We start from the raw sequence: 19,114 nt of genomic DNA, 5'->3' as shown, positions 1-19,114 counted from the left end.
ACCTTCCTCTTATTTCCATTTTTTTAAACAGCATATTCAATTTCTAATGAACACTCATTCCTTGCATACACCACCGACACTAAATGTTTTTGATTCGATTAACTTTTTATGCCTGAATGCAGCTCTTCATGACTGAACAACTTTTAAAAAGTCCAGATTAATCATCTTACACAATTAGACATGTGATGTTTTTATAATCAACAAACATAAAAATTTACTTTTTTTTCAAATTTACACTTGGTTGTAGCCAAAGGGCCAAGAAGCAAATCATTTTTTGAAAACTGTAGAAAGAGAGGATTCCTGTAAAATGGTAATATGTGGTACACATTTTCTACCGTTTTTCTTATTTTTTTGAATTTTTAAAATTTATAATTAGTATTTAATAGATTCAGTATGATTTATGGTATAGTTACATCTAAACTTTGCTTATCTGCTTATTCTTTTTGCTTAGATCAAGTGAACAAAGTTCACATATTACACACTATGGATTTAGCAACAGAGTGATGCTTCCGGCATCCCACTTCCTCATGTCTTCATTCCCCATCCTCCCTGCCTCTTCCCTTCTTTTGCACTCACAGGCCTAATACTCTGGTAGGTAAAGCTCTGAACTCATAGTCAATAGAAATTTAAATTAAAAAAAAAACTCATTTTCCTCAGTAGCACAAAGACAGTAGAAATTATTAAATATCAGAATAGCAATCTTGCTCACGTAAATTGTGCTTTTCTGTACTCTATATTAATTAGCATAAACCAGCGAAAGCATGAAATCTTTCTTTTGAGACTGATTCTTTTTACCAGCTTAATAATTCCAGTTATAGATATAGTTCTAAGAACACAATGAAATTCCCCCTTTCCCCTTGTCCCCTTTCCCTCTTCTTTTCTAGCTTAAAGAAATATTTGCCAAAATATTGTTCAGATTTGCACAGCAATAAAAGGATTACCACTTCACTGAATAAAAGGCCAAAAAGCTTAATAACAAAAAATCAAAAGGCTTGAATTACACTACAACAGTGGCTTTAAATAACAGTTGGCTAACAAAAATTGACCATATTATCCATATGCAGTGAATTATACAGTAACCAGGTGATTAGTACATAGTAGCATAACATTCTTGTTTTACACAATAAGTATAAAAATTATATACACCCAAGCCCAGAGGTCGAACTCAACTGAGTACCTCCTATCTGGCTGGTGCTGGTGGGAAGAGCCAGGGACCCAAGCTGCCTGAGATCCTTTCACAGTGTAATTACTGTGGAGGACAAAATTCCCAGGCCTAGATAAGCCCAAGATTTGCCCACCACTTGGTGGCTGGGGCTAGGACCCCAAGTCTTGTGCCCAACCTGGCCCAGGTCCTCCCAGCAGCCTCCACACTGCTGGAACATTCCTAATCACTGGGTTGACAAAAATATAAAAGAAAGTTTTAAAATACTATATTTGCCAAGATATCAATGTCTGCACAGATTTGTTTTCTGCTTTTTCCTATTTTTTTTTTAATTTACCCGCCATGTATAAGATGAACATGAGGTAATTGTCTTCTGGGTTTGGTTTATTTGGCTTAATATAATGTCCTTCAGCTGAGTCCGAATTACGGTCAGTGGTAGAATTTCATGTTTCATAGCTGAATAATATTCAATCAATTAATATGCATTCAATATATATTCAATATGTATGCATATTTTATATGCCATGTTTTGTATGCCACGTTTTCATTATTCACTCATCTAATGGTAGACACCTCAAGGAATTATTAAAGAAGAAAAATGAACAGGAAACAAGAAATGATAAAAAAAATCATGGCAAAAATAAATAGAATTGAAACTAAAAAACTTCATATTGCAACAAGAAACAATGTTTTAAGAAGATGAACCAGGATCTGGTGCAGTGGCTTAGCGGCTAAAATCCTCAACTTGAATGCATCAAGATCCTATATAGTAGCTGGTTCTAATCCAGACAGCCCTGCATCCCATCCAGCTCCCTGCTTGTGACCTAGAAAAGCAATCGAGGATGGCCCAGAGTCTTGAGACCCTGCACTAGCATGGGAGACCTGGAAGAAGCTTCTGGCTCCTGACTTCGGATCAGTTCAGCTCCAGCAAAAGCAGTAACTTGGAGAGTGAATCATTGGACAGAAGATCTTCTCTGGATATATGACATTGCAATAAAAAGAAATAAATCTTAAAAAAAAAAAAACCAAGATGATGATTAACAAAATGATCTTTCATCCAGACTAGCAAAGAAATGCAAGATAGAAAAAAACAGACAAAAGTATTAGAAATGAAAATAAAAGAACCTGGTAAGGTGACCTCTTCTTGCTGAATTGTTCCCTTGATCATTTTGGTGCTGTTCTTTTTCATCTCTTGTAATATCATTCACATTGAAGTCTATATTATCTGATATATAAGAACAGCTAAACCAGCTCATTTTTCATTTGTTTTGGCCTAGAATATCTTTTTCCATCCTTTCACTTTAAGTTTCCACACCCCTTTGTTGGTGAGATGTGCCTCCTGCAGGCAACAGATAGATGGGTATCCAATCCACTACTCTGTGACACTGGATTGCTGAATGGCTTAAGCCATTTACATTCAAGGTAAATATTGACAGGTAGTAATTTGGTCCTGTCATTTTAGCAGTGGGTTGTTCATTGTTCGATTTAGCATCCTTTGGCTGTCTTATTGGGACTTTCTCATGCTTGTCTTTGGTTTTGGTAGGTGTTATTCCTTTTCTCTGTCAAGAGAACATCTTTAAATAGCATCTATAGAGCAGCTCTGGAAGAGGCAAAATCTTTGAGCTTTTTCTTTACTGTGAAACATCTTATTTCATTTTCAACAACAAAGTAAAGCTTTGCTGGGTAAGTTATTCTGGGTTGACAAGTTCATCCTTTTTGAATCTAGAATATGTCATTCCACTCTCTTCTGGCTTGTAGAATTTCTGCTGAGAGGTGAGCAGTGAGTCTGATTGGGATTCCTCTATAGGTTAGTTGATTTTACTTTTCACATGCATGTTTAAGGATCTTTTCCCTGTGTTTGACTGAAGACAGCATGATTAACATGCATTGTGGTGAAAATTGCTTCTGGCCAATGTTGGGAATTCTGTGCCCCTCTTGTATGTTGTTTCCCAATACTTTCTCCATATTAGAGATGTTTTCATTTATTATCTCATTGAATACATTTTTAAACCCAGCTTCTCTCTGCGTGCTTTTTGGAACTCCCATAACTCTTATATTTGGCCTTCTAATAGTCTCTTTAATCTTGAATACTTTCCTTACCTTGACTCAGTTTCACTTCCAGCTTTGCAATTGTTTCCCCATTATTGCAGGAAACGTCTTCCAATTCAGAGATTCTTCTGCCTCACTCATTCTATCACTCAGGTTTTCTGCTGGATTTTTTTTAAATTTGCTCTATTCTTCATTTTCAATATATCAGTTTTTATTTGATTCCTTGCTATTTCTTTTTAACAAATTCCTTAAATTTCTTGAACTCCTGAATGTGTTTCACATTGTTGATAAGCTTTATAACCAGATTTAAAATTCTTTACTCCCCATTTTCTCGATGCATTCCTCAGTTAGCTCTGAGGTTAACAAAATAGAGGAACCAGCCATATTTTGGGTGGAGTCTGTAGGATGCCTACTCTGTGCTATTTTCCCTGAGAGACCAGTGCAATACATAGGGTTAGAAGTGAGTTCTCTCCTGGTTCAGCCCCACAGCCTTTTCTTCTGTACACAAAATGATGCCCAGCGTGACACTGGTGGCAGTCTGGGCATGCTGGCTGTTAGGTATGGGCATCACCCTGACCTATTTTGGGTGGAACTCAACAGGATGCCAAGTTGGTACTGTTTCCTCTGTGGAACCAGTGAAATGACTTGTGCCAGATGTGAGTCTTCTCCCAGCTCAGCACATGTGGAGCTCACCATTGTTCTTGCAGCCACCCCACCATCCACAGTCTTTTCCTCAATACACAAAATGGTGCGTGCTGGGGGTTAGTTCTGAGGGCCACTTGGACTTGTCTTGGATGGACCTGTACAATGACAAGTTGGTATGTAGGAGTTATATCTTACTCAGCCCCATTAGAGCACTTTCTCAACTGTTCTCCTCTTGAACAACGACTATCAGTTTCTGCAATTAGATACTTGTTAAGAAATCTCTTTTATTCCTATTTCTTTCAAACCCAGATTTGCTAGGAAGATTGATTGCTCTTTATTTTGGGAATCTGGCATCATGAGAACCTTATTGACACATCCTGTCAGAAATTAAAGTGACAACATGGTAAATTTACTATTGGATATCTGAACCAAAGAAAACATCAGATAATTGTATATAATATCCCACATAAAAACCCAGTTGTAAGGTGGTATTGGGTATCACCTTTATTCTAAAAATGCAATCGGTAATTGCTCAATTAATGATTCTGAAGTCTTTTGGTAAAGCATTGCCAGGATTCTATTATGACTATAGCAGGTTCTTTCAGCCTCAATTGCACTTCAGGAATATATATATCTATATATAAGTATTGAATGCAGCAATTCTTGGAATACCCATCAACCATATCCTGAACCACCTCCAAACCTCATCCATGCTTTGTAATAAGTAATATCAACACTGAACCTAATGGCATCAAGATAAGAAAAGGGATATCAGTTTTATGTAGGTCTTATACAGAAGATCCAAATACCAAAAGGCATTCTAAAGAGACAACAAAGGTGCCCAGGAGTTGGAGGGAGACAAAATCTTTTTGTCACACACAGGAAGATACAAACTGCATGTGAACAAAACACATCATTGGCACAGATAACAAAATCATTGATGAAGCAAATCAGTCCAAAAGAACAAAAAGGATAAAATTTTAAAATATGTAGGTGAATGCCAAAACAAAAAAAAATGAAAGGTATAAGGTAAAAAAATGTACATTGGTCATCTTGCAAATGAATGATGAAATGGAGACGAGAGTACCAGGAGTCAAAGGAAATCTGCAGTATGTGTCTCTACTCCAGAGTAAAAGTAAGCTGCCAATAAAGCTGTTAAATAAACCTAGACAGCAAAATACTAGACTCCCTACCATTGTGTACACACAGATAAAGAGCTTAACATTGGAATTGAGACTACTATAGCTGAAGGACTATTTTATCATAAGACACAGAGAACACTGGGAAGTGGAGAAGAGGACGGGAGGAAGTGGAGGGAAAGGCAGGAAGTCCTGTAACTACAAAATGGTAAAACAGAAAATAAGGATTTTTTTTTAAGTATGTAGGTGAATGGAAGCTAGTAGAGACAGAAAATCTATGGCCAGACCACAGCAGGAGAGCAAGAGACAGGGCATTCAGTGGCTTAAGAGATAACCGAACCCAGTCTTACAAAACTTTTCCAAGTAAGGATGCAAAAGCTTATGCTCTGCATTGTATCAACCCTTGGATATTCAACCTGTAATAAGAGCTGGAGTGTGCAAACATCAAAGGGCCGGAGGTGAGTCAGAAAGAAAAAAAGAAAGAAATGAAGATTCCCAAAGACAAGGGAAGCAAGAGTTAGGCTTCCATCTCATATTCAGCCTCCCTGGCTGGCTTGCCACATATAGTGGGTAACCCAGTTGAGTTTATTCCATGTTTTTCCCTCCAAACATAAACAAATGCAATATGGAGACATAATATTGTGCAGGGAAACGGGGTACATTTAGAGCAAATGGGATGTGCACACTCAAGATCCAAGTGCAGGCAAATTCAAGAGAAAGCTGAGTGAGCAAAAAACCTCCAACAAGTGACGCCATGTCCCTCTATCCTATCAAGAAGCATAAGGCATGTGGGCCTAACTTGGAGCTAAGTTAAATATTCAGAGGTGGGGGAATTTTGAGACAGGGCTTCAGTACTGCCCATTTTCACTACCCTTTTCTGGAATTAATACCCTTTTCTGGAATAACGCTCCTTTCTGTAAATACCCATGGCAGTGGTATGTACTAGGATTAGGACCTCCTCCCATGGTCATTTTATTGTAACATTATAACATGGCAACACACCGTGCAGACACAATGAGTATTTCCGCTGATAATGGCTCAAGATTTGGAACACTTTGATCTTCTGATATTTACTATTCTGAATATTTGATATTGACAATTTTGAATTAGCAGTTCCTGGGCAGTGATGTGGTGCAAGAAAGAAAAGGAAATTTGAGCAATGCACAGAAAGGATCATTGGATGGCTCGGAATGGGTTGTGACTCAGGCTGAGCCAGGCTGTCAGATGGAGCTTGCCTGCGGCCATGGCATGGAGCAGCCAGACCTGCCCCAGTGAAGACTCCTGAGAGTGTCCTAATGTGGGTTGTCCCACCGTGTGAGCAAGAGAAGGCTGTCACACAGCGGATCAGTTGGGGCTGCCAAACCTCAGCTCATCCTCCTAATACTACTTTTTGCTGCTTTTTTGCTTTTTCTATCACCAAAGCTCTCTTCTTGGCCTTTGTCTTCCAATTAGTGATACTGAGACTTTTCTAAATATTCAAGGCCTTCCGACTACATGCTGAAGTATATGTGAAAATGGAAAGTGACCACTACAATTGGCAGAACATGGCAATACTTCACAGAACAAGTTATTAGGGAGTGCTCCAATGCCACCAATTTAAGAAGCTAGCATTAGTTAACATGAGTTACAGCATGGAATTCTTTATTTTCTCTTATTCAAATATCTTAAAATCTGTTCCCATTTTTATTTGCCAAACTTATAAGAGGATTCCATTTTTTTTTTCTCTACTTACTTCCAAATAGGTGAATGTCCACCAGAGTTTTTCAGAAATTTAATTCTTATTTCCCCGGTTCCCTGTTGTCACACGCATTTTGAGAGTAAACCAGCAAGTGTGAACTCTCTATGTCCATCTGCCTGTTCCTCTCTATCCCATAGTTAAATAAGTGATGCAACGTGCATACAATGATGTAAAAACATCTTATACCTGCACACTTGAGATTGAAATGTAGCCCTGGTTCCTGACTCCAGCATCCTATAAGTCAGACTGTAAGAACCAGCCCGCGATCAGGCCTCTACAATATCCGTATGATACCTAGCTTAAGGACTTGCTAACCTCGGTGCAGTCCAGGTCTACCTAGAGGTGAGTGGATGGGTGATGCATGAACCAGAGTACTGGCACTGTCCATCTTTATCCCACCGAACCATCAACTTTGAAACAGGAAGAAACCTGGGACAGCGGTTGTCCTGTCTTTTGCTGAAATTTTTCACACAAGCACTTTCCACAAGTGCTCATTTCAAAGCTTTTTGCTTTTCTAATCCATAATCTGCAAGTATTTCATGAAAAGTACAGGGTTCCGTTCTTGGCCAGTGTTTTCACTAATTCTGCTGAAATGTTAGAGGAAGTCATGCCCACAACACGTACAAATATTTGTTCTTTCTTGTCTCACAGATAGCCAGTAGAGGAAGACTGTGTAGGAAAAGCAGTGATTTCTGCGATTTTCCAGAATACTGCAATGGGACATCTGAATTTTGTGTACCTGATATTAAATCCGCTGACTTGGAACCATGCAGTAATAAGACTGCCTACTGCTTGAGAGGAAAATGCCGAGATCGAGACAGGCAATGTTTACAACTATTTGGAGAATGTAAGAATTGCATCTATGCCCTGGGATTCATTTTCACACAGTAGTTATCTGAAGATTGTCAGCTATCCTACAGCCAAACTGGAAATGGTTGTTATTTTTATAACCACATGTGCAAATAAGACTTCATGTCTAAGCAGCTGATCTCTGTGTTGTACAAAATGAATAATAACCTTCAGCACAAGCAGAAGAGAATACTTGTCAAAATTCAGATGATTGCTGGGAAAAGACTGGACTACTAGAATGTCACAAAAGAGATCAAGTCACTTATTTCTCGATCACTTCTACAATAATGTGCAAGTTTCCCTATTGTGAATAGATTTTAACATGCTTCTCTCCATTCTACAGAATCAGTAGAACAACAAAATTTTTAGGATGTGACATTGGTCATTTTGGCTGTTTACATACCTCTGAATTGATTTGAATATGTATAGTTTCTCAAGGCTTTTTAAATACATCAATAACTGGAACTTATGGTTTTCAGTTTCCAGGAGTGGCAATTATCTGTGTGAAGAAGAAATTAATATGCATAATGACAAATTTGGAAACTGCAGGGGAAAATGCGAGTTTGTGTATGTATTTAGAAAATAATCTATTTTCCAGCACATGGTACTGTTCTGTGTTGTGTGTCATACCCACAAAAGCAAATGTGAGATGATCCTACCACTTTACAGAAACTGTATAAATTGCACTTCATAAGGCTGTGAATGCTCTGAAAAGTTTTGGTTTCAGGACCTCAGTAACGCTTTAAGTTAATATTCTTTTTAAACATTATTTAGTAGCATGGTGCATATTTATGTGACAAATGGATAATCTTTTGTGTCTTAAATTGCCAGTAATATCTTCTGTGGAAAATTAGTTTGCTTGTGGTCATCATCAGACTTATCGACCCCGGTGGCTCACGATGTACAATACATACATCTTGATGGCAAAATCTGTGTGTCTGCAGCATTAAGAAATGCAACACAAGAAAATGATAATACCTACGTGGAAGACGGTTCAACATGCGGTGAAAAAAAGGTAAACACAACTAGAGTTTATACATGGTAGATTTATTCGTGTTTGAGTGTATATGTGTGTGAGAGAGAGCGGGAGAGTGAGAGAGAGAATGAGAAATGAGGAATGAGATTCATCCAGTCTGTCTTCTGCCCAAATATCTAAATGCCTGCAACGGCTAGCTTGGGCTGGGCCAAGCTGAAGCCAGAACTCAAATTTCATCTAAGAATTTGAAAAACTTACTGCTGCTTTCTGACATATGCATTAGGAGCAAGGTGGCATTGAAACAAGAGGTATTTGGAACCTGTCGCATAGGGGAGGTGGGATGAAGGGTGGAAAGGAAAGAGGAAGGAAGAAAGTGGAGGAAAAAAAATGAAAGAAAGCTTGGTGGGAGTCTAACTTTATCTCACCGTGAAAAGATTCACCCTGGTAGGAAATTTGCTTGCTGTATTCATTGAGCACACTGAATACCTTTAAAGAAAGATTTTGTTGGTTTTTTTGTGACTGTCACAGTAACAGTTTTAAGTTGTATGACCTTCTACTCTCATTCCATGTTTAGTAAGATACCTAATTTGGGATTTTTCTCTAAGCAACAATCATCATTTTCCAAGTTGGCGTTGCTACCTCCAATAATTAAATCGGGTCATATTTATTATACTGGGCAACTGAAATCCAGTAGTTCTTTTGGAAACACAAACCACTATATAAATGTTATCCAAGCAAAACAAGGAACAGGTCTTGGGGCAGGTTCCCACAGCGAGCAGCAATAGGCTTAGTCAGCAAATTTAAGACAAGAGCATTTTTACTAACTAGGCAAAAAGAAAGAGTGCAACTAGATTATATCTTTTTTTCCACCAAAACGAATCCAATTATTTATGAAAAACATATTGCTTCAATAACAGTATATAAGACACAGAACAGCGAAAATCTTCTGTGAGCCAAGAATGATGGCTGGCCCAACACTGAATTTTTGCAAGCTGCATCAGAGCTTTCTGACATTTTCTTCCTCTTTCTCTCTCTTTTGTAAGTAGGTGTGTTCCATATTCTTTAGACATAGCAATGGACAGAAATGTACTTCTAACGATGCTGAGGTAAATTAAAAACGGAGATGGAATCTGAAAATATCCTGGAACAAAAAGCAAACAAACAAAAAGAAACACAGCACAAGCAAAGAGGTCACTTAGCTATGCTTGATTAGCAAAAATAAGCACAGTATAACCTGAAATATTTATTGTAAATTCACACACTAAAGAAAAAGAGCTGAACTTAAGTTCAATTACAAGTAGCCAGCTCACTCCTACTTGTGTAAGCACAGTGGTATAGAGCAAGTACCGAAACTCGATTGCTTCAATACGAAGCCTAATGAGCAGGGCCAGGACTGTGGTACTGTACTACCAACAACGGCCACGCGGCCATTTCGCACCATGGTCCTTGCTTGCATTTGTGCTGATGTTCTGCCCTCCATGCTCATCCACAGGCCATCTGGGAAAGAAGCAGGTCCCCCGGAACCCACCTGGAGGATTCCTGCGGAGGTGGGGCAGCTGAGGAGCGAAGCAGAGCATAGATCTCTCTTGCTTTTCCTCACTATTATTCTTTCAAAGAAATTTGAGATTTTTTAAAAAGGATCTAGTAAATAAGAACAAATAAATTACAAATTAATAATCCTGATTAACACGTGTGAAAACCAAAACCAAAACCAGGAAAAAAAAATCCAGTAAAAATAAAACTGGGTCACTAGCTCTTTCTTGCCATTCACCTGTGTCTGCTCTTCTGTTCATCTTCATGTATGTTTCATGGTGATGGCTATCAATCTTTTACTTCTAATGCGGTCTCCCTTAAGCCTTCCCTTCACATCTCATCAGAAGGTGGTAAAAAAAAATGATCAGTCATATAAAGTCTTATTTCTCCATCATCTCTAAGGAAGGCTGCACTGCCACTGTTACTCATGCCTACTAACTTTGCTTTCAGGATATTGAATGTTTTGCCCCCATTATCTCTCTCCTGTCCTCGAACACTTTCTCTGCAAAGTTCGCCATTTTTAGTCAGTTGATACCTCCTTCACAACTGATCATAAATTGTTTCTGAAAGTCTCTTTTCTTCTTCTTTTTGATTGTGTGGCTCAGACAGGGTCTCTTTTTGATGGAATCAGTTAGGAGTCTTTGAGGGGGGTGTGTTTCCTGGAATTGGGTGCACCAGTAGTTCCCAGAGTTTAGGAAGTTCTTATCAATTGTATAGACGGGTTTGTGTATTTTCCCTTTCTTCTTTTCCATCCCTTTGCAAAATACACACATTTGCTCAACTAGAGATATCTAGTAATCCTTGGAGGCTTTCTTTCTTTCTTTCTGAATCAGCTCTTTCACAGATTCTGTGTTGAAGCTCAGAAAGTTTCTTGTTCTGTGATCAATTTTATCCATCCTATTTTAATGTTTTCCCATGGATTTCTCAGGGACAACTTGCTTAGGGAGGTCGGTCCAGATTGATTCTGGAGCCAGAGTGAGTGAGCAAAGCCGAACAACTGCTTTCTGGTCTTACATTTGGAACATACCCTAGTTACATGCTTATGTGAGCTGTGGGAGGCTGGCCATGGTCAGTTAATGGCTTCCTCTCAGTGGGCAAAGCCACAAAGGAAGGGCCTCTACTCGGCTTCCTGGCTTTGAGTTTACATGAGCTGTGCTACACAGCTGCTTCCAGTGCAGGCTCAATCAGGCAAGGCATGGTGTACTACCCAGTTTGTCTTCCTGAGTCCGTGCTACAGGGGGCAGGCAGAAAGTACTGGTAGTTCACTTGTGTGAATCAGCAGGGCATGTAGGAGCAGGTGCTTCATTGGACCTGGTTGCAGGGATGGGGTTGTCAAGATAGTTCAGTGCAGTCAGAGACTGACTGGGGGAGGGCTGCATGGACTAGATTCACTCTCCAGTGGCACCCCAGAAGCCCCCTGAACTGGGTTGAGGCTTGCAAGTGCTTCTGGCATCTGTGTTATGAGTGAGAACAGCTGGGGCATTTTACTTGCCCTTCTCCCACCCACAGAGTCTCCTTGCTGAGACCTTCTCTAAAAGCAGACATTGTGGGCTTAGTCTGAGTCTGTGTAGTCATCGCACACTCCATGGTTACACTACTTAACCCCATGCTCGCCTGCAGACCCAGTCGCCAGTGTGTACGCACTTTCCTTGTGCTTCACCGCCTGACTTGACATTGTGTTGGTGGAGATAGTCCTTGGGCCTCCTGCCTCGCATGCTTTCAGAGGCTCATTCTTCAGGTACTGACATGGGAGTTCTGCCAACACTGGGGTTCACGGTGACAAGCCTGGCACTAGGACTGGTATGCATGCCTCAGCTCAGTTCTCCCTTCCGTGCTGTGCTGCCTGGAGCTCGTAGAAAGCTGATGTCATTGACTCTTTTGTTCCTGGCACCTTCAACACATCTGTTTGTATTGTGCTACTCCCAGGCGGTAGGGCTTCTCCCTGGCTTCCTTAGCTCTTACGAGGAAGACTGTGCATGGATAGCTGTTCAGACTGGTGTCATCTGTGAAAGACAATTCAGGGAGCATCTTACAAGGCTGCTGCCTCTCCATTCCCTGGGTTGATCTTTTCAACCAAATCCATATGTCGTATATCCACTATTCCATCAGATACTTAGAGGAATGCCAACACATCTTGTTGGAAAATACCTGAAAGGAATTCAAGTTAAAATCTGGATGGAGAGATGTCAGCATGCAATATAGAGTGTAAATTATAAATCAAGATAGCATTCTAATTCATTGATAGAATTGTCGATTGCACTTCAGGAACTATCGCCAAGTGTTGCTTTTTTTCCATTCTCTTAACCTGTGATGTAGGCTTTGTTATCATGGCAAGTTCAGAAATAGGTGAAGTGATGTCTGGAGTAACTCAATCACACGCTGAAGGTCCCAGAATTATACCAAAGATGAGGGGGATTTTCAGGAAAGAAGCAGGAAATTAAACAACCACATGCAGCAATAATTTTTCTGATGTAGGAATAGATCAGTTCTTCAATTAAAAACTACCTGACAATAATGCAGATGAGTTTTAATGCCCATGTTTTGTTGCCAGTAGATACAGAATAAGGTTAGAAATATCTCCTCGGGTTCTGTGCAGTTACATTATAAACTGCATACTGCTGGTTTATATCCTAGTCATTCCCGATCGTTTGTCGACTGCCTTAGTCCTTACACTGGTTCATGGCATTGAATGTATGCCTCTGCTCCCTGGAGAAAACCACCAGATCAGCTCTTCTTCAGAGTCTAGTGTCTCATACAATCACAGCCACACTGCTGCTGCTGCTGTTAGCTCCAAGGCCAGTTTTTTAGAATGAGTGATTAGTAAGAATTCCAAATTCAGCCCTGCACATAGTTCTTAATTAAATTATGCTTTTTCAATGATCGACTTTAACGCTTTGCTGTTCTTGATTTGCTTATCTTTGTCATGCTTCACAGGTATGTCAAAATGGAAGATGTATTTTGATCAGCACTTATGAAGAAAAGCCCAACTGTGATTCAAAAGTAAAGTGTCAAGGGCATGGGGTAGGTAACAACTGCTCTCCTTCTACAGCAGGAATTTTAACCCAGAAACGTTGTCCTGGATAAGTTTCAGAAATATTTAACCTGGATTTTGTTTTTTAAAAATCACAGTTAAATAAAAACTGTAGGTGACATTATTTCTCACATCTGCATATCATTTATGCACGCACCAGATTATGTGTACAAACATCATGCAAAGCAATTTATTATGTTAACTTTTTAAGTTATGCTCGACTGTTTACTTAAATAATATATCCACACCACGCATATGATATAATAATTCTAGATGGCGAGTTACCTGCCATTTCAGATCTGCTTCATCTTTTTCCATGCATGGACCTTCTATGCTACATTAGAAAGTCGTCTACTGATGCCCTTTGAAACACTGTTATTTTTTATCTTGATTATTGGCAATAACAGTACAACAAGACAATACTATACAGATATCTTCATGTATTTATCTGATACCCTAATTTATGAGTAACAAAAATATATTGGAGCTAATACATGTGCCATTTCAGATGTCTTAGATGGTATACTGTCTTTCGGAAATGTTTTAACTTTTACTTGAACCAGTCAGAGAAGAAAATGCCAGTTTCCTCATATTGTGGTCAGATTAAATTTTCAATCTCTTGCACCTCTTCTAGCTTTCTCAACCCACTATCAATTCATTTACTTAGTCACTTGTGATAGGATTCTGAAATATGTAGACTCATATTTACCACCTGACTTTCTCTTTGTTATCTATCATAAAGCCATTTCCTGGGTTATGGGAATGTTGTAAATTCCCCAAGTATTTTTGAAGTATGTGTATGGCTTTAACTTTGTTGAGGGACTTTTGATAGAGGCACGGTTCATGCTTCCCGTAGGGAAATAAGGAACAAATGGCCAGTGCACTTTCCTTTCCTTGACATTGTCCCACATACAACTTTTTGTTCTGTTTTTGGTTTGTTTGGCTTTGTTTCTTTTCTTGCCCTTTTAGCTTTTTTTGTGAATTTATTTCTAGACCCTGTTCTGTTTCTCATCACTTTTATTCTAACTTTCCATGTGAATTTTATGTGTTAGTGTCTGATTAACAAAAATTCACTCTTTTTTTCATTCCTCATTTATCATAACAATCGACTATCATCATGCTACATTTGTGTTGCTTTTTTTGAATTTTAGTTGTTTATTTGAGAAGCAGAGAAAAGACAGAGAGCAGAATAAAAAATAAACAAGAAAGCTCCCGTACTGCAGGTCATTCCTCAACGCCCCACAAAAACCAGTGCTGGGCATCTTGGAAATGCAATCCAGGTTCCTACACTGATGACTAGAACTCAACTGCAGAAGCCATCGTCACTATCTCCCAAGGTTGTCATCAGCAGGAAGTTGGAATGAAAGCTGGAGCCAGCTGTGGACACCCACCACACTGCTGTGGGATGCGGGGGTCCCAACCCATGTCAGCAGCACAAAATGAAACCACTGTCCATTGTCAAAACTCCATCATCAAGCACCATTCACAACAAATTTGAACTGTCATAGTCTTTGTGGTTTTGTCATCTCTGTGCCTGGAAAACATCAGCCCTTTCCATTATCTGGGAAATACCGCTCATTAATATTTAAAAGTGCAAGAGATAGGAAAATTACTGTATCCAAGAATTCTACCTTCACATCTGTTATATTACCTTTGATCTGAAGAATATCTTTTACAATAAGTTAAAAATTGTTTTTAATGCTTTTTAAATAGTTCCATAATTTACATAGTGAAACAGTACTTGTGCATTCAATTTTATGTTGGATGTCTAAACGTTACTGAGTGGGTTCTCTTTTAGGTTTGCAATGAGCGTCTTAATTGCCAATGTGATGCTGGATATTCTCCGCCTGCCTGTGACCCCATGCCGGATTCACCGGGGGGCAGCATTGATGACGGGTTTTGGCTCCCTACAAGTGAGTTTGCAGACAAACATGTGTCGACAGTCCTTGTGCTCTCGTGAATATGGCCCACATTTTTTTGCTGTCTGATGCAGCTACTAAGCATGTGACCTAGTGCAAATAAGCAAGTGAAACTTACGCCACAAAATCTTATGATTTAAATTTAAATATAGTTCTGGCTATATTATTCATTGCTGTTGTATATCACAATGTCATTGAAAATTCTGTATACATTTTTTTTTTATGCTGCATGGACATGAATTTTTAGAGGATGCCTTCTTTCTTTTCCCTGGGATTTTCAAATTGTTTCTCTTGCCACTATCAAATTTTCACACAGATAGCAGTAGTTTGTAGAAAAATCTGCCACTTTTTTTCCATTGGTTGGAAAAATGGAATTACACAAAATGAAAGAAAAAATAGGTACCATCACTATTTCCGGGACATTTAAATAAAAATGAGAATCACTTGACTTAAGGCAAATGACACTGAGTCACGACTGATTAACTCCCCACTCCTTCCTCTGTTGCTGCGTCTCCTCACCCTTTAAGAATCTTTACCTCATCCTCGTGGAATCAAAGCTGGATCTCTGAGGTTTTCTCTGATCCAGATGTATTTTGTTAATCATGTATGAACTGACATGATTAACCCTTACCCAATATAAAGTGCCAAAGAATAAAGTTTAATCAGTCTGCATGTCTGAAAGATGTTACCTGTTGAGGCATGCTGAGTCCCATATTTAACATTTATTTATTTTATTTCTATTACAAAGTCAGATGTACAGAGAGGAGGAGAGACAGAGAGGAAGATCTTCCGTCCGATGATTCACTCCCCAAATGACCGCAACGGCCGATGCTATGCCGATCCAGAGCCAGGAGCCAGGAACTTCTTCCGGGTCTCCCACAGGGGCGCAGGGTCCCAGGGCTTTGGGCCGTCCTCAAGTGCTTTCCCAGGCCACAAGCAGGGAGCTGGATGGGAAGTGGAGCCACAGGGATTAGAACCGGCACCCATATGGGATCTCGGTGCATTCAAGGCAAGGACTTTAGCCACTAGGCCACAGCGCCGGGCCCGAGTCCTTTATTTAAAACTGATTTTACTATTGGAAGAAAATAAAGTCTCAATCTTCCATAGCCATCGCCAGATGGGCAGTGTGTGGCAACACACTTCAAAATGAGTTTAGTAAATATGTAAATGAACCGAGTACATTTATTTGTGCTAAACTCGGTACACTTGAGATAATATTTTAAATGAAATGTGCCAAAGCAATTCTGTATCTAAATAATTGTGTAAATGAGTAAATAAAAGAACAGTTTGGTGTAAAGGAGCTAACAACATTTTGTTAGACTGTTTTTCCCTGCCCACACAATTTATAATCTGAGTATTTAGCAAAGGATCTTACTGTAGAAAAAGCAACAAAAACATATTCTCATTAACCCATGATCCTACTTTAGGAGAGATCATGTACTGTGCCACAAAACAGGCCTCAGTAAAATAAAACCAATAATTGAAATCATACCATAAAGGATGTTTTTTGATGACCTTGGAATGAATTTGGAAATAAACAACTCAAGGAACCTTAGAAAATAACAAAACACGTGGAGACGGGACAGAATGCTACTGCATAAAGAATGGATCATGGTGGGACTCGGCGGCGTGGCCTAGCGGCTAAAGTCTTCTCCTTGAATGCGCCAGGATCCCATATGGGTGCCGGTTCTAATCCTGACAGCTCCACTTCCCATCCAGCTCCCTGCTTGTGGCCTGGGAAAGCAGTGGAGGACGGCCCAAAGCTTTGGGACCCTGCACCCGCCTAGGAGAACTGGAGGAGGTTCCTGGCTTTGGATTAGCACAGCATCGACCGTTGCGCTCACTTGGGGAGTGAATCATTGGATGGAAGATCTTCCTCTTTGTCTCTCCTCCTCTCTGTATATCTGACTTTGCAATAAGAATAAGTTTTTAAAATTCTAAAAAAAACCTAAGAGTATTAAACTATTTCAAGTGCTTTTTCATTAATGTTTTGCTTATTTATTTATTTATTTTTAAAGATTTATTTTTATTATTTTTTCATTGGAAAGGCGGATATACAGAGAGGAGAGACAGAGAGGAAGATCCTCCGCCCGATGACTCACTCCCCAAGTGAGCACAACGGGTCGATACTATGCCAATCTGAAGCCAGGAGCCTCTTCCGGGTCTCCCACGCGGGTGCAGGTTCCCAAAGCTTTGGGCCGTCCTCGACTGCTTTCCCAGGCCACAAGCAGGGAGCTGGAAGGGAAGCGGGGCTGCCGGGATTAGAACCGGCGCCCATATGGGATCCTGGTGGGCGTGCAAGGCGAGGACCTTTAACCACTTGCGCCACCGCGCCGGGCCCTATTTATTTATTTTTTAAGGCAGAGTTTAAAGAGAGTGGGAGAGGCAGAGATAGCAATTTTCTGTCTGCTGGATCACTCCCCAAAGACCAGAATGGTTGAGTTTGGAAAGGTAGGAAGCCAGAAGGCAGCTTTCCCAGGCCACAAGCAGGGAGCTGGATGGGAAGTGGAGCAGCCAGGATTAGAACCGGCGCCCACATGGGATCCTGGCGCTTTCAGGGCTAGCTCTTTCAAGGCTTTAGCGACTAGGCCACCGTGCCGGGCCCATAATTAATTATTTTATTATATAGTTCTAAAGGCTTCGGGATTCCCCAGCCTCTCCCCTACTGATTTGCCCTGTTTTATTACGATAATATAATCCTTCAAAAACAGTCGTAAGTCTGTTCTGCCGTTTATGGGTGTCCTGAACGGCAATGTTATTTCCTTAGATTGGTTGCACCTCTCCTTCTCCATATTGGGGAAATTTTCAGTTGTCATTTCACAGAATGTTTTCAGTCTTCCCATATTCTCAAATACTTCTTAAATGTGTATGTTAGGTCATTTAATGCTATGCCATCGTTTGGGGACATTATTTTTGTTTAATCTCACTTCTTGATATTTGTGTGACACATTTTCCAAAGATTTATGTTCTAGCTTAGTGATTCTTTTTTTCTGCTGCTAAGGCTTTTCCAAGGTGTTTGCATTTGGCACACTGAGTTCTTCAGTTCTAATATTTTAGTTCACTTTCCCTGCAAAATCTTAATCTAGTCAGAAAACTTTTCTATGTCATGTACTTAATGCTTCCTTAATTCCTGTATTTGCTTCTCATTTGTTTTCAGCAATATGATCATGTGTTTCAATTCATTTTCAGGCATTTTTAGCAAGCTTTTCAACTTCAGATTCTACTTTTTGAGTGTTGTATTCCTTTGGAGGATTCATACTGTCTCCCTGACTCATGTTTCTTTTTTGTCTTTGTTTATTTTTTAGCCATTTCAACCAATGTCTGTTCTATTCCTCGGGTAGTGTTTAAACTTTACACTTTGTTGTTTGGTGGAACGACAGCTCCTTTAGCAGATATGTGCAGGCGTGTACTAAGTGTGGGCAGCAGAATGTGGTCTGTGCACACAGTGTGGGTTGAGAGTCAGGGGTGACACCTAGGTTGCACATGGTGGATCTCCTGTGTCAGCACTGGAATCCTAATAATCGTGGCTGTTGGGGAAATCACTGGTTAACTTCTTCACCAGGTGATTGATGCTCAAGGTTTCCCACAGCGGCTACAACCTTCACTGTTGCCACCCCATGAGCCACACATTTGTGTAGTTCATTCTCTGTGTGTTCTGAGACCCAGGGCCTATCACACTCAAGAGAAGCTTAGAAGGAACATTCTATGATGCAACCAGAGCAATATAGAAAAACCCAATGCCAGCATCAAGCTGGAAGGGGAAAGGCTGCACGCTTTCCCATTAAGATCTCAAACTAGACAAGGAAGTCCACTTTCACACTGCTTCAACATAGTCCTGGAAGTCAGAGAAGCAGAAAATAAATAAGTACATACATAAATAAATCAGCTCAAATTGGCAAGGAAATTGCATTGTCTCTGTTCACAGCCAACATGATTCTAGACATAGGAGAGCCAAACTACTCAACAAAGAAACTACTGAAACTTATAGTAGCAGAGTACAAAACCAATGAACATAAACTGATGGACTTAATACACAGAAACAACTCTATGGCTGAGAAAGAATTTGTCAGAAC

At 39.8% G+C, this 19,114-nt stretch overlaps 1 protein-coding gene across 1 annotated transcript in view; it reads left to right on the top strand.

The window, feature by feature from the left end:
- LOC121161257 (A disintegrin and metallopeptidase domain 3-like) overlaps positions 1-19,114 on the top strand; it is an 81,073-nt gene that overhangs the window by 55,012 nt on the left and 6,947 nt on the right. Inside the window, exons 14-18 of the mRNA XM_040987566.1 lie at positions 7,385-7,580; positions 8,062-8,149; positions 8,414-8,597; positions 13,026-13,112; positions 14,921-15,035. Coding sequence (XP_040843500.1) covers positions 7,385-7,580; positions 8,062-8,149; positions 8,414-8,597; positions 13,026-13,112; positions 14,921-15,035 — 670 coding nt within the window. The remainder of the gene's footprint in view (positions 1-7,384; positions 7,581-8,061; positions 8,150-8,413; positions 8,598-13,025; positions 13,113-14,920; positions 15,036-19,114) is intronic.

The sequence above is a fragment of the Ochotona curzoniae genome, unplaced genomic scaffold (genome assembly GCF_017591425.1).
Source record: "Ochotona curzoniae isolate NIBS_2020 unplaced genomic scaffold, NIBS_Ocur_1.0 contig_4760, whole genome shotgun sequence".
Classification (NCBI taxonomy): domain Eukaryota; kingdom Metazoa; phylum Chordata; class Mammalia; order Lagomorpha; family Ochotonidae; genus Ochotona; species Ochotona curzoniae.
This window is presented reverse-complemented; position numbering and strand designations above follow the sequence as displayed.